The sequence below is a fragment of the Phocoena phocoena genome, chromosome 6 (genome assembly GCF_963924675.1).
Source record: "Phocoena phocoena chromosome 6, mPhoPho1.1, whole genome shotgun sequence".
Lineage (NCBI taxonomy): Eukaryota > Metazoa > Chordata > Mammalia > Artiodactyla > Phocoenidae > Phocoena > Phocoena phocoena.
Genome location: NC_089224.1, coordinates 67,807,991 through 67,830,322, shown reverse-complemented (window position 1 = coordinate 67,830,322; position 22,332 = coordinate 67,807,991). Strand labels below are relative to the sequence as shown.

General features: G+C 39.8%; 1 protein-coding gene across 2 annotated transcripts in view; it reads left to right on the top strand.

Annotated features, from left to right (window-relative positions):
- CEMIP2 (cell migration inducing hyaluronidase 2) overlaps positions 1 to 12,762 on the top strand; it is a 78,116-nt gene extending 65,354 nt beyond the window's left edge. For both annotated transcript variants that reach the window (XM_065878779.1, XM_065878780.1), the window contains 5 exons: positions 2,363 to 2,582; positions 5,267 to 5,365; positions 8,618 to 8,772; positions 10,283 to 10,386; positions 10,737 to 12,762. In XM_065878779.1, the coding sequence (XP_065734851.1) occupies positions 2,363 to 2,582; positions 5,267 to 5,365; positions 8,618 to 8,772; positions 10,283 to 10,386; positions 10,737 to 10,933 (775 nt within the window). In that variant the 3' untranslated portion in view covers positions 10,934 to 12,762. The remainder of the gene's footprint in view (positions 1 to 2,362; positions 2,583 to 5,266; positions 5,366 to 8,617; positions 8,773 to 10,282; positions 10,387 to 10,736) is intronic.
- Positions 12,763 to 22,332: the final 9,570 nt, after the last annotated feature.

Sequence of the window (22,332 nt, the reverse complement as noted above, 5' to 3'; positions counted from 1 at the left end):
AGTTGACCTTGGGTTTAAAAAAATCACTGTGTAACCATGGCATATTTGCTTTCAACTTTCTCTAGCCTGCTTTTTTCCACTTTTTAGTTCTAATCCTGTTCACCTGGGGTCCTGTTGGCTTTGTCTGCTTTTATCCAGTTACAGTCTCTCAGCCTTTGGGTTATGGTAGGCTCTCTCTCCTGTGCTCTTCCAGAAAGTAGCATGCTCCTTCAATATCCATCCCTTAACCTGGCATTTCTACTCTATGTCATTGTCTAGGTACTATAAAGATACTAATGTAAATAAGGCACATTTCTTCTGCAAATTCACTGTCCATTGAAGGATGTGGGCATGTAAAGCAAGTAATCAGAGGGCGAAAGGTTTAAATGCTACAAGTCCTATAGTGTGCCTTTTGAGGTAACCCAGAGGTTCAGCCTTGGGTGGCCAGTGACAACCCAAGAAGATAACACTGGGGCTGACTCTTGAGGAGTGACTAAGAGGAAGGTGTTCCAAGGACAGTGTGGATGAATGCATGGAGGCATGAAGAACATGGCACGGCATGTTTGGGGAAAGACAAAATTTCCTACTGGAGAGAAGGGTGGCAAGATTGACTGTGGGGGAATGAGGTTAGGGTTCAGTCAAGTGTCTTGTTAACTTTTGAATAAGATGCAACTCATTTGCCCTTCAGGGCTGGTGCAGCAGCCAGTGTTATCAGCTTAAGTCCTTTTTTTTTATCATCATTATCTCTGATTTCAACTTCAACAACCTAGTTGGGCTTTTATTCTATAGATGATAGAACTGCCACATTCTCAGTTGATTTTCCACAAAAATAAATGGAACGCCCAAATTTGTAAGGACAGTCTGGTGATCACAAATTAATGATTGATATGTAAAAGGATGGGAAGTATTTCTTCATCTGGATATTTCTAGGGTCCTTCAGCCTTTGAGGTTCAAATTCTTTTTTAATTCTATTCATTTTGATGATTTAAATTATATATCAAAAGTCCCATGCCTAATCAAGTCCCTGTCATTCCTTATATATATGTTAAAATTACTGGATGTTGGAACAGTGGCTGATTTTCACCTCATCACAACTTTGTGTTGTTCACTGACCTCATATTAAAATGTGAACTCTTTAAGAGTGATGTCTCCAAAGAAAGGACTGCTATGGGCTGTCATGTAAGGGTTCAGTAAACCAGGCACTTTAGATGTTGCATTGCCTTCCTCAATTCTTAAAGTTGAGCTAGTGTGGGTCCCCCTCTGGGAAAGCAATTATTACCAGGAAATTCTACTGATCCAGGGTGATCTTCTATTTTGTTGGTTCTTACTTTGCCAAGCAGAGCTGAGTTTATAAATAGAAGGTTTTTCATGACTGCAATTGGAGAATTGCAGTTGATTGCCTGACTTTATATAATATTCTGCCTTACTTAATTGTGTGATCTTGGGCAATTTAGTGAATATTTCTGTGCCCCAGTTTCCTTATCTGTTATTTGGGAATAATAAAAATGCTATATTATATGGTTGTTGTGAGGTTGAAGAGCACACAGTTCATGCAAATCATTCAGCATAGGGCCTGGGATGTTGTACGTCCTCAATAAAAGTTTACTGTTATAAATAAATAAATAAATAGATAGATAGATAGATAGTGAACTCTTGAACTCCAGTAATCAATCGCATTTGATCGAGTCCTTTTTAGAATCTTGACTTCCTTTGGTTTAGAAGGCCTAGGTTTGCTGACAGACATTGGACTACTGCCTGGAACTTGCTTTTCCATTCATCTTGGCAGTAGGAGGAGAATTCAGAATGGGTAGGACTGTTCATTTCGCTTGATTTTGGCCAAAGTACAGACAGAAGGACCCCAGGCCCATCTGCTCTTAGTAAATATCACAGGAATTGATTTGATACCATATCTTGGCCTTAACCAAACAAGTCTCACAGTTGCTGTTTTAATTATTCCAGTTTTGTGCCTTAAACCAAAACAATTTGTAAACCAAAAGAAAAAAAAAGAATAAACCACACTAATTTACCAAATCCTAAACTCAAGTGTAAAGTTTTCCAAGGAATTCTTGAGCCAAGCCAAATTCCATCCTCCTAAATTACCAGTTGAACTAATTCAAACCAGAAATCGACTTTGATACTGCCCATAACGACTGAATCAGGTTATCAAAATATTTTCTAAAGTGGTATTGCATTTGACTCAGAACCCTAGGAGGGTAGAAAGGAAAGGGAAACAACTTTATTGGTTTTGTAGTTTATTTTTCTTTTAAAAAAAATTTAATTCATTGGAGGAATATCCCTTCTGGCCATGAGTTTATTTGAGGAATTTTTGTAAGTTTTTGAAAGTTAATCTAACATCCGTTGGACTGGTTTCTGTTTTGTGCAGGTTGCTGTTTTTGTATCTGAAAGCCAAAAGCCACAGGGATGGTCACAGTTACTGTTCATCTCAGGGATGCGAAAGAGTCAAGATCCAGGCAGCAACAGACTCCAAAGACATCAGTAACTGCATGGCCAAAGCGTATCCCCAGTATTACAGAAAGCCGTCAGCACTCAAGCCGATGCCATCCATGCTCAAGGGACTCTGTCAAGGCTGCGGAACCCATCAGGTAAACAGGGAATAAAAGTGGTCTGTGGTCCAGGAGAAAAAGTCAAAAGGTTCTGTGCAATCAGCACATTTTTTTTTGGAAACATCTATGCTGCCAATTTATAAATATTGCATGGTTTCCCCTGAATTTTGGCCCATTCTAGAATGTGATGCTCATAAGAAGCAAACCAGTCCAAATTTATAATAAAACTACCTTCCCCCTGTGATATATCAGTTTGCCCTGGATGATTGTGGATATATTAGTTGTCATCTTTTCTTTCTCAGATGTGATTCCATTACAGTATCGCTATTTCATTTGCATGTCAGTGATATCAAAAAATAATTTGTTTTCTTGGAAGTGTGAAATTTATCTTCAGAAAAGGCACTCGTATGAAAATTGTTTCCTTCAAGATGAAAAGCCATTAATTTGAAGCATGTGCTATTATGTTTACCTGTAATTAAAAGTACAAACTGACTTTGGCTAGAAGTGAAATGCTTCTTGTGACATATTCTTAATGAGATGGTCTCCTTCTAGATCTTGAGAAAACATGGCAATGAAAGTAAATCCAAAGTATGAGCTAAAATCAGGCATGGGGTTTCCAAAGGAAGTCAGACTAATTCCAGGTGAAATACAGAATTAATATTGCCCTAATTGATCTTTAACCTCTATATAAACAAACATGGGTCAAGAAGAATGGTTCTCAACTTGTGGTCCCCAGGCCAGCGGCATCAGCATCACCTGGGAACTTATGAAAAATTCTAAATCTTGGGTCCCACCCAGTTCTACTGTATCAGAAACTTCAGGGATGGGGCTTAGCAGTCTGTGCTTTAACAAGCCCTGGAGATCATTCTGATACATGTTCACATTTTAGTTTCACTGGCCTAGAGGAGTTTTTAAAAAGTCCTTATTGCCACAGAAATGCTTGCTATTAATATGGAGAAAACCTCTAAATCTTTATTTCTTATCATTATAAGTGATTTGAGAAAACAAAAATTCTTCCATTGCACAGGTTCTTTATTTCTAATTTTTCTTGTTTCTGTCCCTTGGAGGCAGTAAGAACAGGGAAAGGAAGAGAGATTTATGCTTCCTATCGTGATATATGATAAGTATTTTTCTGATGACAACTCACTGTCATAGTCTTGGTTGCTCATACCCTTGAGCCACCTCTATTCTCCAATTCAACTAGACCAACCAACCAACGAACAGACAAAAAAATAAGCCAGGTACATGAAGAAGTTTACATGAATCCTTGCCTGTCCTATGTAATGTTTTGACTGTTAAAGTGAAATTTTCAGATAGTCTTTGTGGGGAAGTAAATTTTCCAGCCTAATTCTTAAGTTGAATTTGTTAAGAAAGTCCTTCATTACTGAAAAGACTTCAAATAATTTATAATTATTATAAGAATTACTACAATTTATAAAATAATTTAATCATCTTCAGAACTATTCTGGGCCTATCTTGTTAAATGGTTCCATGCATTGACGTTTAGTGTTCTTTATTCTTTGGGCTTAAAACATTGATCAGGATTCATTTCTTAAAGCTGTATTGACTCGTGACCTGGCAGTTGAGAAGTATTTGAAGCATCTGGGGACATCACTTTTACTTGGAAACTTGAGGGGAATTTTTGTTTTCAATGTCAAAAACACATGTGTATTAGAAATAAGTAGGAAAATTCACATGAATTTTTTGACTTCAGACCTGAGACTTCAAAGCAATGTCCAGCTTCTGAGTGCTTAATATCATGATTATCTGCTCTTGCCATGATTATTTGCTCTTGTTGGCATCGATTTATAAGGACATACACTTTTTTTTTTTTTTTGCCCATGCTGCGTGACCTGCGGGATCTTAGTTCCCTGACCAGGGATTGAAACTGGGCCATGGTAGTGAAAACGCTGGACCTAACCACTGGACCACCAGGGAATTCCCCAGGGCATATGCTTTTAAGTGCTAAATTGTGTGAAAAGTTAAGAGTGCTTTTGAATGAAAAGACAGCCTTCAGGGAGGAGGTGGGTGTTGGGGTTTGGAGACTGGCAGTGATTTGGAGTAGAAGGAAAAAGGGAAGGGTGTTCTTGGGAAGGGAACAGCATCGGAAAAGGCAGGGTAGCAGAAGAGGAGGTAAAGTGCTCATGGGAAAGTGAGGGAACTGCCCTGCATGTTGAATGTGATAGAATAGTGGGAAATAGGGTCCTGTGTGTATACGACGTGGCTCTATTTGTGGAACATTTTGCAGGTCTGGTGGAGGAATTTAGACCTGGTGATGTACAGGCCCCTGAAAGTTTTTAAACAGGGTAGTCCTTGTCATCTGCACTTCTTTCCTCAGTCCTGGAGTGACTTGAGTCCCAATTCAGAATAACTGGTCTGAAAAGGACCTTTGAAAAGATTTGTGACTGTTTTTGCATGAAATGTTTACAAAGATTTAGATATAAAGCATATTTATATAGTCATTTGTAGAACTGATTTTATTAACAAGATTACAGTGATTTGAAACTGAGATTGCTCCAGAAAGTTAGGAACATACACTTCTCGTATAAAGCCTGTATCAAAAGATAGAATTCCAGGTCATGAAATATGTACAGAAAGTTCAGAGAAAACAGAAATAAAAACAAAAACCCACTCACTGGCTTTGGTATAGTTGAGTTTATTTTGAAGGATCTTTTTGGAGGAAGATGCAGTTGACATAGATGTGGAACTTCTTCCCTGTCTAGGTGGTGTTTACAAGTGATCCTCATAGAAGCTACCTCCCTGTGCAATTCCAGTCACCCAGTCAAGCAGAGACTCAGCGTGGAGACCTCTCTGTTATTTCTGTGAGTACCATCTGGTGTGTACATTGCCTCAGCTTCTTGATTTTACATTTTATCTTGGTAACATGAATTATCTCTGGCAACATTCACTTGTTTATAATCACATTTTGATTATTAGTGGTGAGCAATACAGTAGAGGTGTAAATACCTCCTAAACATTTGCGTTTTAAATAAATAAAATAAATATTAAATTTTTTTCTCAGTCAATTATGTTTATTGATTACTTTTAGGCGAATGTTAAAATTATTCAGGTAATTATTCAGATTTCTTTTCTGTAGGAGACAAGGTGTTTTTGGTTTAAAAAAATGGTCATAGGGGCTTCCCTGGTGGTGCAGTGGTTGAGAGTCCGCCTGCCGATGCAGGGGACGCGGGTTCCTGCCCCGGTCCGGGAAGATCCCACGTGCCGCGGAGCGGCTGGGCCCGTGAGCCATGGCCGCTGAGCCTGCGCGTCTGGAGCCTGTGCTCCGTGGCGGGAGAGGCCGCAGCAGTGAGAGGCCTGCGTACCGCAAAAAAAAAAAAAAAAAAAAAAAAGTCATAGATTATCAATATGCAGAAATTTTAACCTTGGATTTTGAAACTTAAAAGAAGTTCCCCAGTTATTGGTTTAAAATATGGGAAGTGAAGGTTTTAAAATTTCCTCAGCATTTTATTTTGAAGTTGCCTGGTTCCCATTTTTTTCAGATGAAGAAAGTGAAGATGCAAAGTGTTAGTTGTCTTTTTTAAGTAGGATAACGGGAGTTAAAAGCCTTAGCCTCATATCAATACTGGAATTTGGACTAAGAGCCAAGCTAGCCTGCGGGGTAACCAGCTCTAGGCATGTGGCCTGTCCAAAATCGAGTTGACCTGAGTGCATCTGTATAAAGAGCTCTTTGGGTAGGAGGTATCTAGCCATCCAGCTGATACCCAGCTAGGGTCTGGGCTCAGCCTCATGTGGTCTCCTTAGGAGCTCGGTTTTTTTTTAAGTGGTGGACAACACATTCACAAATCCCCATATATGTGAGCAAAATTAAATCTTACTCTTTTTTTTCTTTCCCAATCTCTTTTATTGTGTTAAAATACACATAACATAAAATTCACCATCCTAACCATTTGTAAGTATATAGTTCAGTGGTGTGAAATACATTCATATTGTTGTGCAACCATCACCATTATCCATCCATCTCTAGAACTTAACTCTGAATTAAGAACTTTTTAACAACCCTGAATTTAAAATACTGCTACTTAAGGGGGGGGGCATGAAATGGGGAGTTATTAATCAAAAGGCATAATGTTTCAGTTGAGTAAAATGCATAAACTCTCAAAATCTGCTGTACAACATTGTCCCTGTAGTCAATAGTAGTATATTGTTCACTTAAAATGTTTGACGATGGATCTCATGTTAGTGTTCTTACCACAATTAGAAAGAGAGAAAGAGTGAAAGATCCCTACGTAACTCAAAGATTTCTCAAGTATATATATCTATTGCCCTGCATTAGCATTTCTTCATTTTGTAGTATGTTCATGATGTAATTTTATTGGTATGAAGTTTGTTAGCTCAACATCTCAATGCAGTCAGCTGTATGAGGAACCCATCCCAGCCTACTTGCGTGGAATCTGGTGGGTGTCAGTTGCAAAGGTAAGCAAGTTGGTGCTGAGCCTCTCTGCTCTGCTAGCTCACTATATAATTAAAGAAGATATTGTTTTGCCCAGACCATCTCAGGTAGGGTATTCCTCTGGGTCTGTAGACATTGTTTGACTCCATTTCTGCACACTGGGTGCCTGGGACTCTAAAAGAGATCACAGAGGACTGTGTTTTGTCACATTTACCTCCAATACTTTTCACATGCATTACCTGAAGAGTCTTTGCTGGACATGGCCTTGCTTTAGTTTTTACAGAAAATTTTGTGTTTCCTTTAAGTAACAGGTTTTTTTGGGGGGTACTTTTCAAGGGGACAGTTTGGGTGTGTTAGGGATCATTATGTATATTTTTTATCAAATGTGTCTCAGTTCTAAGTATCCAGATTTTTAAAAATAAGTGAGTCACTTTCAGTCTTTCTAAATATAAAATGGCACTTTATGTCAAGCATTTCTAGAATTATTCTCTAGACTAGGGCTATTTAAATACAGGCAAAAAGCCATTTTGTATTCCTATGAGATCATTAGTGATTAGAAATAAAATTTAAGTATAACTTCTCCAAGCAAGGACAGGTGTAGTGAAGAGCGCATCTCTCCTTTGTTAGCTTTTTTTTTTTTTTTTTTGCGGTACGGGGGCCTCTCACTGTTGTGGCCTCTCCTGTTGCGGAGCACAGGCTCTGGACACGCAGGCTCAGCGGCCATGGCTCAGAGGCCCAGCCGCTCCAGGGCACGAACCCATGTCCCCTGCATCAGCAGGCGGACTCTCAACCACTGCGCCACCAGGGAAGCCCCTCTCCTTCGTTAGCTTTTAACATGGTTTATAATTTCACACATTTTAAAGAGAAACAGTGCCTATGACTTAAATTAGTGTTAAATCATTTTTCAGTCTAATAAGTTTTTTTCCCTTCCTTTTTGGTTGAGGAATTAATGAGATTTGGATGTATCTGGAATTCCTTTTTCTTGAAAAGGTCTCAAACCATTAATTTAAAGAGGACAACTGGAAATTTCAGTTCACAGTAATGGTGAACAAGATATAGTAATACCCTGTGGCTTAAATCCTGGTAAAATTACCATTTTTCCATTTTGATTTTAAAGGAGAGCTATATATGAAACAAAGGAGATCAAGCAATCTGGCTCCTCTGTTGTTCTAAATCTAAGCTATAATGGGGGGTTTATGTGGGTTAAAGCATTCTATCTATTTATCTATCTATCTGACTCGATATCTATTTCATATAGATACATGTATTTTTCCTGAACCAATGTGACAGTATCTGAGCTGCAGTATAGAGGCTGCCACCCGATCACTGAGTTGGAAAGCTCTGACCCCACTGAGAGACTACGTGTATAAGAATGAAGGCCCTGAGCCTGCAGAGAGAGTCACCCTGCTCAGCTGAGTGTGGGCTGCTATGCCTTGCTTGTAGCAACTTAGCCAGTCAGAAAAGACCAGTGAAGGCAAAAGTCTGTGAGAACACAGGCTCAATCTCAAATGTTGGCAGGGGAAGAGTAATGGAATATGCAGTTTGAGTTTGGGAATTATTATTTGATTCATGGGTTTAGAAGACAGAGGGAAAGGGGCTGGAAAGACGAGTCATCCTGGAAATGCCGAAATGGTGATGACTGCAGATGTTTTTGTATTCTCAGATCAACGGCACTGACTTTACCTTCCGAAGTGAGGGCGTCCTCCTCCTGGTTGTGGATGCCTGCAGTGTTCCCTTCCGGTTGACGGAGAAAAAGATTTTCTCTTTTGCTGATGTCAGTCTCATGGAAGAGTATTTAAAAACAAGCATCCCTCCAAGGTAGGTGAAGCTTGCTCTGTGTGAGGGATAAGGTACCTTAAAGATGACATCCGGTTAACTCTGAGCTTTGGTTTGTCTACCTGCCCTTTTACCCTTTTAGGGTATTTAGGATTCTTGAAAGATAGTCATTCCTTCCTAGTCTCAGGTTGATGCCTGTGTGATCCAAGTTGCTTGTCATTGATAAGTGAGGACTTGGATGTTAGAAGAGTTTGCAAATGATGGGAAGGCTCTTGGAAGGAGAAAGGCTTAAAATTTTGGATCATTCCTATCTCACTTTTTAGTATTAAGTTAGTCTACATGGTACCCAACGCACTCAGAAGGCTCATTATCATTTTAAAACAATTTTATAGATAATTTTACAGATAATTTTACCTTTGCAGCCATCTTTCCCACTGATGAACCCTCAGACAGCATTGTGCTATGACTGTGGTATAGGAAGTTGTCACCTGGGTCACTTGGAAGTGACTGGAAAGGAGTAAATTGATTTTTTTTTAAAAATTTGGCTGCACCATGTGGCTTGCGGAATCTTATTTCCCTGACCAGGGATCGAACCCGCGCCTTCAGCAGTGAAAGCGTGGAGTCCTAACCACTGGACCGCCAGGGAATTCCCCAGGAGTAAATTGATTTTTAAGTGAATGAGTGTGTGGTCTCTCTTTTAAGAGCCCTAGTCTGATTCATTTTTCTTTGTTAGTCTCTGAACAAAGGTTCACAGGAGAGAAATCTTCCTTTTTTTCTGTTGGGCAGACACAAAAGGTATTAAAATAAGCCGTAAAGCCATAGTAATTAAGCCGGTGTAGTAGTGGCAGAGGATAGAGAGATCAGAAGAGAGAATCCACAAAAAGATCTGAATGTGTGTGTTGATATACTCACAATAAAAGTAGCAATTTAAACCAAACCATGGAGAACAGATTTTATTTCATTTTTTTTAGAATTGGCATTTATCCATTTACTTAGTAAGTAGATAATAGAACTTAAGTAGGTATATAGAGCATCTGAGACTAACAAAACTAACCTCCTCTGTTAAAATAGTTTGTTCCATGACAGAGCTGTGTCCCAAGCCATCCACTAGGTCCACTGACCTAAATGACTTTTGCTTTCCCTACATTTATAGACCCCTTGTAATAGCAACATAAGCTTTAGGTGGGGCATTGAAGGGGACACTTGTAACAGCAGGGATGAAAAGGCATGTGGGGTGTGTTTTTTTTTTTTTGTGGTACGAGGGCCTCTCACTGTTGTGGCCTCTCCCGCTGTGGAGCACAGACTCCGGACATGCAAGATCAGCAGCCATGGCTCACGGACCCAGCCACTCCACGGCATGTGGGATCCTCCCTGACCACGGCACGAACCCGTGTTCCCTGCATCGGCAGGCGGACTCTCAACCACTGTGCCACCAGGGAAGCCCTTGTTTGTTTTTGAGTTCTGCTTTTATCTACTGTATTTAGTTCAGAACGGTACTCAATAAATGCATGCTGAATTACTGAAATTTGCTCTGATTTTCTAACTTTTACAGGTCAATTGTCCTGTTGAGCACAAGAGGAGAGATAAAGCAGTTGAATATTTCAGATTCATTAGTATCTCTGGGATTAGCCAAACCAGCCAATCTTTATAACAAAGGTTTGTATTTGTATTCTGTGAAGTTCTTAGGAGGCCAGCAACATATGCATTTTTACAGTGGAGTATAGCTACCAGACTGTTTTCATGAGCTTGTTTGGCTGGGGTGGGTATCATGAAAATAATTTCTAAATCAGAAGACAGTTGTAGAGGAAGTGTGTTGGGACGTGGCTTGTTATTTGGGGCAAGAGGTGGGTGGTGAGAGTTCATTCTCTGACGTAAAGAAGTACAGTTCTTTTTGTTTTTGTTTCACAGCCATCTTTGTTTTGCTCACCTCCGCTTCACCTCCCACATTTTCTTGCATGGAACTAGTAGAGGTACAAATTGAACTTTTTCTTTTTCTTTTTTTTAAGGGAGTACCATATTTTTGGGATTCAGTGGAAACTTCAAACCATCATGGACTAAGCTGTTTACTAGTCCTGCTAGAGAGGGCCTTGGGCTGCTTGAACAATTCGTACCTTTGCAGCTGGATGGATATGGTTGTCCCAGAGCTGGCACGGTCCGCCGAAGAGACTTGGAGCTGTTGAAGCAAACTTCAAAAGCACATTAGAGACTAACTGTAACTTAGCTGGGGGAAAAAATGTGAACTAACTTATTTAATTTATGGCATTTTAAAATGACACTGTTAACCCAACGGAACTATTTTCCTGTTTGATACAGAAAGGGGAGAAAAGAAAGAATTTAAAGTGATTGCTTGAATATGGGCTCACGCACCTTCTAGTTGTACAAAATGTTAAAAGAATTTATTTGTATTTGTTAGGCTGGTATATTTCAGAGATCAGTTCTCTTATTCCTCACCTCCCACTCCTGTGTTTTTGTAGTGACCATAAACAGTGCTTCACCCTTTGTACAATGGGATGTTTTGGTGGGGAGAGGGGGCTTCTGAGAGTCAGCCTGAGTCCTTGAGAGGACCAGCTCTTGTAGCACCTTGGATACTTGAAGTCTAATGCTCAGTTGTGTTGTTGACTTTGGGTCAGCAGTTGACCTGCGTGGCTGGCATGTTCAGGAATGCCTTGGGCCCTGGTTCCAGGCAGCCTTTGAGGATTTGGTATGATACTGAATGGTAGAGTTTTAAGTGGCAACTCAGGCCCAGCTCATGCCCTTTTTTGCCTGGACATGTGCTATTTTTATTCATTTGTATATTGATTCCTTCTAAGGGTTCAACTTTCAAACAAGAAGTATGGAATATATTGGGACAAAGGGCTTTTAGGAGTTAGACATCCCTTTAATCTGTGACCATTGGGAAAAAATTTGACCTGCACCATGGTCTGATGTTGGTGGGGCCATTTTTGCAGCTTTAATCTTTAGCCTGTTTTGACTGTATATTTGTATTTAAAATGCAGAGCTGAGCTAAATATTTACATTTTTTTAAAAAAGAAGCAGGCCATTTTCCTGAACTATAAACTTGGGTCGTTTCAACTTGCACAAAGGAAGTCTGTTCTTGGAGTTTCTCCTGCACCCAGTTTTTTGTTGTTGTTGTTTTTGTGTGTGGATTTTTTTTTAAGCCTTACTGCTCACCAACCTGGCAGGACAATTGCAGAAAGCTTAATGATACCCCCAAAATATTGTACTCAGGGGGAGAAAAAAGGGAGAGCCTTTTAAGGGCCAGAATCATGGAGGGAATATTCAGAAACCTTTTTTTAGCCTTAGAGGAATCCGTTACTCTTAACTAAATTGTTAGAGCCAATTAAAACAAGACACTGCGATGCCATATTTTCCTTCCCCCTATAGGTGCATGCATCTCCTGCCAGTGAGCACTGCATGTGGCAGAAAGATTGCTGCCACAGCCTGGGATGTCACCACACCAAGAGGAAAGAAGCATTGTAATGCCTTTACCTTTTCCTAAACCCACAATGCATGAAGTGTAGTGGAGGGATGGCCATGGCAAGACGGGAGGGAGTATGTTCAGGTTGACTTTGGCAGTGAGTACAGACAAATTCACTTTTCTCTACCAAGAGCAACGGCTGATGGCCTGTCCTTTTCTGTCCAAGAGAAACTGCAGAGCAGCTCTGTGACTTCTATTACTTTATAAAATATGCTACCTCAAAGTGCTACCGATAAACCTTTCTAACTGTAAGTGCTCTTGCTAAGGGCACATGTCTTAAAGTTTAGGTTTTGGGGTGTGTTTTTTTTTGTATATCGATGAATGAAATCTTACCTATTAAATATATTATTGGATCATCGTTCCTCAAGGTGATTAAAGTTTGTGTGTGTGTGTGTGTGTGTGTGTTTTATGACCAATATCTTTTACGTGTGATTTTTAGAGTTTGGCTCTTTAAAGATTTGGAGAGGATATGTACGTTCTAAGGCACTCAGTTTTTCTGATTTATATGCTAATGATCAGGGCCTAAGTAAAATAAATAAAAATATGCGTGCATGTATATTTTTTTATATGTGTGTGTGACTCTATTTATCTAGCAAGCAGTCAATCAGTCAATCTGTCAATTTTTATTCCTATCCCAGCTGTAAAGAACCTATGGGCAGACATAAGGAAGGGAAATGGTCCTCCACTAAGTAGATTTTGTAAAACTAAGTAATGTTCATGAGGCCAATGGAGAGGTTCTCAATGTTGGCTGCACATTGGAGTCACCTGAGGAGCTTTAAAAACTGTGAAGTCCTGGGCCCCACCCCCCAGCTCCTACATTCATATTTAATTGGTGTGGGGTGCAGCCTGGGCATTGCAGTTTTCTTTAAAGCTCTGGGTGATGCTAATACCATATAGCCAGGTTTAAGAACCACTGCACTCATATAATAGGCCCACTGTTTAACTTCAGTCTATAATTTTTTTGTGAGGAAAACAAAATTAAGATTATCTATTCTTTTTATTTGCGGTTCCTATATTACTTAGAGAATTCCCAGCCCTAAACAAAGCATTTCGCTATGGTTTCCTTTTAATCGAACTTTCAAGTAGAGTTTTTAGTCCTTAATTGTTTCAAATTGTTAAATTGGTTATCGAAGCTGATAGCCACATTTCAGCAGTTGGGAGCTAGCAATCTGTTTTATTTTTACTGAGAAAACGTGTTCAAAGATGATTTATAAGTTCGTAAGCATTTTCCATCGGGGAGGCAATTGGTTGAGCTCCAGAAATGTGGCCGTGCACAAATCAGCCAGCTGATGAGAAACGCAGGGCCTTCTCATATGTCGACAGACCTGGGTTTTAAGTCTTTCCTGTGAGATTTCTGCCTCTCCACCTGAATCAGTGTGCTGTATATTATCTTCAGAGCCTGGAAGAGAGTGCTTGTGAGAAGATGAAAGGCAGGCTCATGGTCTTGTAGAATATGACTCCAAAGCAGCTGCTAAACTGATGTTTAGACCTGGGTGTGGGGAGGAGGTGTTTATGACTTCTCTGTTCTCTGGCTCCATCAGAAGAGAACATACCCTCATGCTATTAAATGGAGTACTTGGTTTGGGAGGAGGGGTGGGCAATGAAGTGATGGATAGAGGCTTGAATGCTTCAGGTAACTAAGTTTTCATTCCTTAAGGGATGAAGTAATGTTTGGATAAATCCAGTTGAAAGGCATTTCAATAAGCAGGAATGTGCTTGATTTGTGTTTGTTTGTTTTTTCATTTGGTCCTAATAGGTAAGTACTTAGATTCCATTGTGACAATGTTTGTTGATTTCATGATGCAGAGTTGGAGTTTACCCTCCAGAATTCTTGTTTGGCTTTCAGATGCTTGTGAAATCATGTTTAATAACTTGAGAAATTCCCCTAGAAGTGAAGACCATGAATGGGAGTAACTGGGTAACAGATTGTATCACTATAGTTGGTCTTAACTTGGTAATAACCCAGTCTTTTAGAAATATGAGCACACACTCTGGATTGGAGCTCATTTTCAACAAAAATTCAGGGAGGAAAAAAAATCAAGAAAAGGCATCTCCAGTCCCTTGTTCACAAATAGCAAAATGCTGTTCACATCTTGCTGGACTCTTGGCATCATTTGGAAGATTGAAGGTCTTTTACTCATTTATCTTCAGTATGAGAGAGAAGCTGAAAAAAGGATGCTAATTAGGCACTGGTGTTGTAGGGAAGGGCACACACCACTTTATTTTTATGTGATAAAATTAGAGAATGACCGATTGAACTATGATGATTTCTAAATGAGGAACTGTGTCCCACAGGGCATCCAAAAATATCAGCCATAGCAAGATGTGAAAATGTTATATCTGAAAATCCAATAGTGGGTCAGAAGGCAACTTCACAGATACATTTTTAAAAATTTTCTAAGATGGATATTGTGGTTATTCTGGATATGAAAAGCAATAACAGATTTAAAATTCATCCTCAGAAAAGCTTAGACTTTATAATCAAAATTGATAAGTCAGGAATTGGCAAACTGACCTGTAGGACAAACCTGTCCTCCAGACTGGTTTTGTACTAATTTTGAGCTAAGAGTGGTTTCACATCTTCAAATATAACACAGTGGAAAAAGTCAAAAGAAGAGTAATATGTTATGATGAAAAAATTATGTAAAATTTAAATTTCAGTGTCCATTAATAAAGTCTTGTTGGAGGACAGTCATGCTCATTTGCTTACATACTGACTATGGCTTGCATATGGCAATGGCAGGTTTAAGTAGTTGCCACAGAGACTATATGGCCTACAAAGCTGAAAATATTTACAGGTGTATCTTGTTTTATTGTGCTTCACTTTATTGCGTTTCCCAGATATGGTGTTTTTTACAAATGGAAGGTTTGGGGCAGTGCTGCGTGGAGCAAGTCTATCAGTGCCATTTTTCTAGTAGCATTTACTCACTTTGTGTCTCACATTTTGGTAATTCTTGCAATATTTCTGACTTTTTCATTTTTATTATATTTGTTATCATGATCTGTGATCAGTGATGTTTGATGTTAACCACTGCAAAAGGATTACTCACCGAAGGCTCAGATGTTGATTAGCATTTTTTAGCAATAAAGTTTTTAAATTAAGGAATGTACATTGTTGTTTTAGACAATGCTATTGCACACTTAATAGACTACAGTATAGTGTAAACATAACATGTACTGGGAAACCAAAAATTTGTGTGACTTGCTTCATTGTGATATTTACTTTATGACAGTGGTCTGGAACCAGACCTGAAGTATCTCTTATGTATGCCTGAACAGTGTTCCTTTGCTGAAAGAGTTTGCTGACCCTTGATCTTGGTGAAGGGTATACTGGTGTTCATTGTACTGTTCTTGGAACCTTCCTAAGGCTTGAGAATTTTTAAAATGAAAAGTTAAGGGAAAAACCTCCATCAGAATCACCTGAGGTACTTGATGAAAATGCAGAATCCCAAGCCCCAACTCAGACCAGAGAATTGGCATCTCTGGGAATTGCAGCTGGGAATATAATTGTATAACAAGCTCCCCAGGTATTTCTTATGAGCAGTAACATTTGAGAATCCCATAGCACGTAGTAAGCCCCTGTTATCTCTCTCCCTCTTTAACAGAGAATACATCTGAACAAATGTGAATGTTATTTTTTTTAACTTGAACAGCTCCATCTACACTGTCTTCCTCACAACTTTTGGTCACTAATGCAGGGCGGATCTGGTGCACAACACAGTACCTGGCTATTTCTGGGGCAAAAGTTTGGAGCCCGTGAAATCTCTCCACTGTCTGAAATTCTGTTTGGATTATTCCTTTGGCTACAATTGTTCCTACAATGAAATCCCATCCATCCTTGTGAGTTCTTTTTATTATTTTAAGGAGTTTAAAGGAAAATGTACAATAAGCCACAATCATGCTGCACAGACTAACAACATAAGTTTCTTTGCTTTTGGATGGAACTGCATTCACCCTAGTTATTTCACATTTATCGAAGTACTGATTGGCAATTGCAGGTCTATTTTTTTTAAGGTAGAATGAATTATTTTATATAAGCAATTTGCTTTGTACACAAAAGCCTTTTAATACATGAGCTTCTTGGAGGGGGTGGGAGGGGGTTGGGTGGATTTTAGGGGGATAATGAAATTGGTCCTTGCCAGGAAAGAGGGTGGTACACTCTGGGAGGGCATGGGAGGTTTATCTTTTTCCACTTTCTCCCACCAGCTTACACTGATCAGAACACCTAGTTCCTGTGGGAGGAAGGCTTTGGTCAGATAGGTTTCTTTTCTTTCTTTTTTTTTTTTTTTCCAGATCTGTTTCTGATGGGGGGAATGTCGGCTCTGCAGACTCAGGAGGCAAGGAACATCATTAGCTCCAATATGGGTCGGAGGAGGAGGGAGTTCTCACAAGGGAAAGACCATGCCAGAACTTGTTGCTTCCTTCAAAAATGTGCATGTGAACAGTCTTCTTAGGAAGATGGCTCAGTGGGTAGTTAGTAGATTCCAGACAGTGAAGTGTCTAATGCAGTTCGTTACTGAAGGTATGGTGGGTGTTTTGTCTGATGCCACCTAAGGCTCTTTACTAGCAGTGTTACTTCGAGTAGTTTCCTACTTCTGGTCCTCAGCTTTCTCATATATAAAATGGGACTACTAATACTTTTGTAAAATTACAAAAGGGATCAAATGAGAGTAGCCAACAAACCTGGGTGCTTTGTTTACAAAGAAAATCAGATTTCCAGGCAATTTGTTACCCGAAAACTGGGTTTGCCTCTTGCTGGGTGTTGAGCTAAAAGACACAACCAAGCCAAAGATGGGAGAAGGAAGCTTTATTACTTGAGTCAAGTAAGGAGAACACCGGGGATCTTTCCCAAAGCAGTGTCTCCTCCAACAGCAAAATTGGGGAAGTTTTAAGCTAAGGGTACATGTATATTCATGAAGAGGCTTGGGCAGCTGACAAGAGTCCCCAGCTTTAACTGAAGTCACAAAGGTCAGAGAAGGTCAGCATCATGGTCCTGTAGGTTCTGGTTGACCTAGGTTGAGTGCCTGAGAGGGGTTTAATGCCTGCAAAACAACTCAAGAAAGTGCTTCAGGCTACTCTTCACCATTGAAACAAATCTGGGAGTTTTTACAACTGATTTGTTAGCTTTGCTGTTGTTACTTTTCTTGCCTGATAACAGTTCTTTTGTTCCCTTAAGTTCATTATTTTTGAGACCTGTTCAAGGCCAAGCTTTGTGGACAGGCTCAGATCACAAAATGACAGGCCCAAAATGGCTTCTCTTATGTCAAGAAAGCCATGCTTGGTTCTCTTTCTCCCAGGACCCCCTACCTTATCTGCTTATACCATGTATTCTAATTTAGTCTTTTTTTTTTTGAGGGCTAAGGATTAGGGAATCTATTTTTTAAATTAATTTTTATTGGAGTATAGTTCATTTACAGTGTTGTGTTCGTTTCTGCTGTAGGGAATCTGTATCTTTTAAACAAACTTCAGAGATAGTGCGAGATTTGGGAACCACTGAGAATGCCCTATGAAAGCCGCTGCCCTAGTTTTCCTAGTTTTAACACACTTCCCTTACTAAGTTGTTTGTATCTAGAAAAGAGGCCCTCAGGCCAGGCAGTGCTTGTTTAGTGAATTGGTTTGAGCATCCAGAATGAGGTTTGCATTTAGGCCCTTCCTTGCACTAGCACCGTAACTCAGCAAACAGCTGTGTACGGACTCAAGCTATGAAATGTGGAAAGACAACTATGAAGTGAAAACATGTGGCTGCACCCTGTTCTGCAGCTGGTGTGTGCAGTTTTCTGCTCTCCATTCTCGTGAGGGAAAACTGCAGTTCATGGTTTGCCTCTTCCAGTTCCTTTTGGTGAAAACTAACATGGAATGCAAACAACTCATTTCTGGTTTTCTCTTGGTACTTTACCCACATTTCATTCTTCCTTCTTAACAAGTAGGAAAAATGCTAACATGCAATGAGATGGTTCAGAGTGAAGGTTTATATGATGAGCTGAAGCTGAGTTAGAGGACTTGGAAAATGAGTGCCTTTGGCAACAAATCTTCCTATGTTTCTGCACCCCATTTCTTTCTAGTCACACCCCCACCTCCTCATCACTGCCCAGGGTCCACTGCTGCAGGCTTGTCACACTGGGCAAGACCATGTTCCCAACCCTCTTTGTACCTTTCATTCCCCATTATCGCTCACGTGTTCCATGTCCAATCCTCAGCATCCTTAGCTAGCCCTTTGTAAACTAATTCAAAGTCAGATTGGTCCTCGTGTCTGAAACATATTCCCTCTCAGGCAGCAAGGCCATTTTAATATCTGCCCACAGTGCCCATATGCTAAAAGTAATATGTTGCTGGAAGTTTTGTTTATCTGATTTGGTTAGTTTTTAAGGCAATTTTGCCCTCCTACATACTTCACCTACATATGAGGCTGATTCCATTGAAGCCTGGAGGAAGTTACAAATCTGGAAAATTAACAAACTGGATAATCATTCCCTGGGTAATGGAGTCACTACCATCTACAGGATATGAGCACTTGTATTTGAATAGAGTCCCTTTTGACCATCTTCAGGAAGGTTATGAATAATACTGTGATTTTCCTCCTGCTTAAGCAATGTTCTCAGAACACGGAGACTAGATGAGTAACTCTACCTGGCTCTGAAACATATAATCCATTTGGATTCCAGGCCCAGGGTCTTGGCCGCAAAAAGGTGTATTTGTTCCAGCATCTTCCTGGAAGCTGTGCTCTGTGAGCACTGGAAAATCCCTTTTGTTTACGGTGTCCTGCATTTCTGTAAATCACCTTATTTCAATAGCTGAAAGGAAGAGATTTGGTAATTATAGCTTTCCTTTGTTGCAGCTTTATATTGAAAGCATATGCCAGCAAGGTTAAGTAAGAATCCAAGTGGATAGATGATATATAAACAAGATTAGGAATCATAAGGATTGGGGGCTTCCTGTGCAGTTTTATCCAGAGGAAAAAGTTCAATTACAAACCCCCAATTATTTTTTTTTTGCTGGTGGGAGTATGATTTTATTATACTGATGATCTATACTTACTGTGTCTTATTTCCAATTCCTTGCAATGAGTTAATTTGTTGATTTCAGTTATAAATTTTTAATGTGATATCTAAAATATATTTAAAATCTACTGACAAGTATAATTGTTGGGTATTTTGGACAGTCAACTTCTAATTTATCAACTTAATACCTGTATGGCTGCTACCTATTTGATTGAAATAACCTGAGAGTTCCTTTAAATTTTATTTGGTCCTTTATCTGTTTACAGAAGGTAAATGATGAATATGAAGCATAAGGGTAACCAATGAAAGACTTAAAGATTAGTAACTTTGGAAGTAAAGGATGAGGAGGGAGAAGAATGACTCCACCCTGGCTTTCTTTAACTTTTTACATTAACTATTTCCATACTTAAGTTAGCAAGTCAGAGCCAGTAGAATCTATCTAGTCATTGAATTTCTGAGTTTGCTTAGTGAGATAATACTATTTTAAACAAATCCTGCCCTCCTTGTTAGAGTGTGTGTGTGTGTGTGTGTGTGTGTGTGTGTGTGTGTGTTGCTCTCATATGTCTGAAAGTTTATTCATTTTACCAATATCATTATTTTGGTGAGGGCTAGCTACAAAGAGAATATTACACTTGTGAGCGTGGTGTTAAAGAAGAAATATTCAGGACACTTGTTAAGATGGTACGGTAGACTTAATTCAAGGGGGCTATTATAATGGAGTTTTGTAGTAGGGGAGTGAGATGGAGTGCAACTCCAAATACACCAAGGAAAAGTGAGGAGTTATACCCAAGGAGCAGGGTGGGGATGCAGGGGTAGAGGGATGCTGGCTTGAAGGGAGTTTTGCAGCAGGTGGCCCAGGGTAATAAGATACCTGAGAACGGGGGCGGGGGGGGGGGGATGAGAAATTTGATTAGATATCAAGGATGGGGAGTTTTCACTAAACTGGAGTTTTGTGAAAACTGAATTAAAAAGGCCAAGGACAGAGTCCAAGGTCAGGGGCCTCATCAGAAAAAGGACCTAAAGGAGCCTGATTCAAGCTTGGTCAAGGACACAGCCTTTGTCAGTGGTTCAAGGGTGAAGGTAAGTCTACTGTTAATTACCATGGGAAAGTTAGCTATTTAGATATACTCACCTGCTTGGTATTAAGTTTAGAACTAGGGAAAGAGGGTTTAACCTTTCCCTCTGATTAGACTTTTGTGAGTCAAATTGCTTTGAAATGGGCTGTTGAATTATGAAAAGGTTTCAGATACCACATAGAAAAAGAACAGGTTTTAAAGAGGAAGGAATCAGGACTTCCCTGGTGGCACAGTGGTTAAGAACCTGCCTGCCAATGCAGGGGACACAGGTTCGAGCCCCGGTCCGGGAAGATACCACATGCCGTGGAGCATCTATGCCCGTGCGCCACAACTACTGAGCCTGTGGAGCCCGTGAGCCACGACTACTGAGCCTGTGTGCTGCAGTACTGAAGCCCGCGTGGCCTAGAGACCATGCTGCGCAACAAGAGAAGTAACTGCGCTGAGTAGCCTGCGCATCCCAACAAAGAGTAGTCCCCGCTCTCCGCAACTAGAGAAAGCCCGTGGGCAGCAATGAAGACCCAACACAACCAAAAGTAAAATATAAATAAATAAATTAATTTAAAAATAAATAAAGAGGAAGGAATCCCTGTCCTGGATTCTGCCATTCTCTATTGTTCCCCAAAGGACAGGATTATCCTTTTTTTTTTTTTTTGGGGGGTACGCGGACCTCTCACTGTTGTGGCCTCTCCCGTTGCGGAGCACAGGCTCGGACGCGCAGGCTCAGTGGCCATGGCTCACGGGCCTAGCCGCTCCGCGGCACGTGGGATGTTCCCAGACGGGCACAAACCCACGTCCCCTGCATCGGCAGGCGGACTCTCAACCACTGCGCCACCAGGGAAGCCCTATCCTTCTTAAAATGCATTTTGTGGGCCGTTTCCATCAGAACCATGGGGTTTACTGTTAAAACTGGATTCATGAGTTCCATTCTGGATGGGTTGAATTAGAATCTTTGCTTAAAACCCAGAAGTCTGCATTTAAATAAGCGACATAACCAGTGGAATGTATCACAGAACCCAGAAATAAATTTGTAACAAAGATGGCATTACAATCAATGAGTAAAGAATAAACTATTCAATAAATAATGTAAGAAAAGTTGATTTTCCACATAGAAAAAAATGCAGTTAGATCCCTGCCTTATACCATGAAGAAAAATAAGAGTCCATGTAGATTGAATATTTAAATGTGGAAAATAGTACTGTTAAAACTTTTAGAGAGTGGAAATTCCCTGGCGGTCCAGTGGTTGAGACAGCGCTTTCACTGTCATGGGCCTGGGTTCGATACTGCAAGTCGTGTAGCATGGCCAAAGAATAAATAAATAAATAAAACTTTTAGATAAAATATAGAAGAATATAATTTTGACGTTGGAATGACCTTAAATACATGAAAAATGCAAATCATTAAAAAAACAAAAGAATTCTACTAGATTACAATTTACTAATATTGTGTGACAAAAATTACCATAAGCAGTCAAGAGACACGCCACAAAAAATACCATAAGCAGTAAACAGATAGGATATTTCTAACAAGTATAACCAGCAAAGAATTGGTATCACAAACCTAAGAACTTCTCTAAGTCATTTAAGAAAAATAAAAGCAAACCAAGGGAAAAATGGGCAGTTTTTAATCATATCCAACTCATAGAACAGGAAATCTGAGGCAAATACATGTATGAAAAGATGTGTAACTGTATTATTATTTAAGGGGAATTCAATTAAAAAGTGAAATACTATTCAAAGGGTTCATGAATATGCAGAAAAACGAAGCCTTTGGACACGTTGGCTGGTAAGCTATCCTAATTATATATGTTCCTATGAATCTCTTGTTCATATGTGCAAGGAGGCGTGCAGAGATATTTATTGCTGTGCTTATATGGGTGAAAAATTGGGAAGAACGTGAATGCTCATCGAGGGACTGCATCAACACATTATAGTATACTCATACATGGGACTACCATACTCCAGTCAAAATGAATGAATTGTGTCTTAGTGTATCAGTATAGGTACATCTAATGCTGGGTAGACAAGGTACAAATTGATGCATATGAAACAAT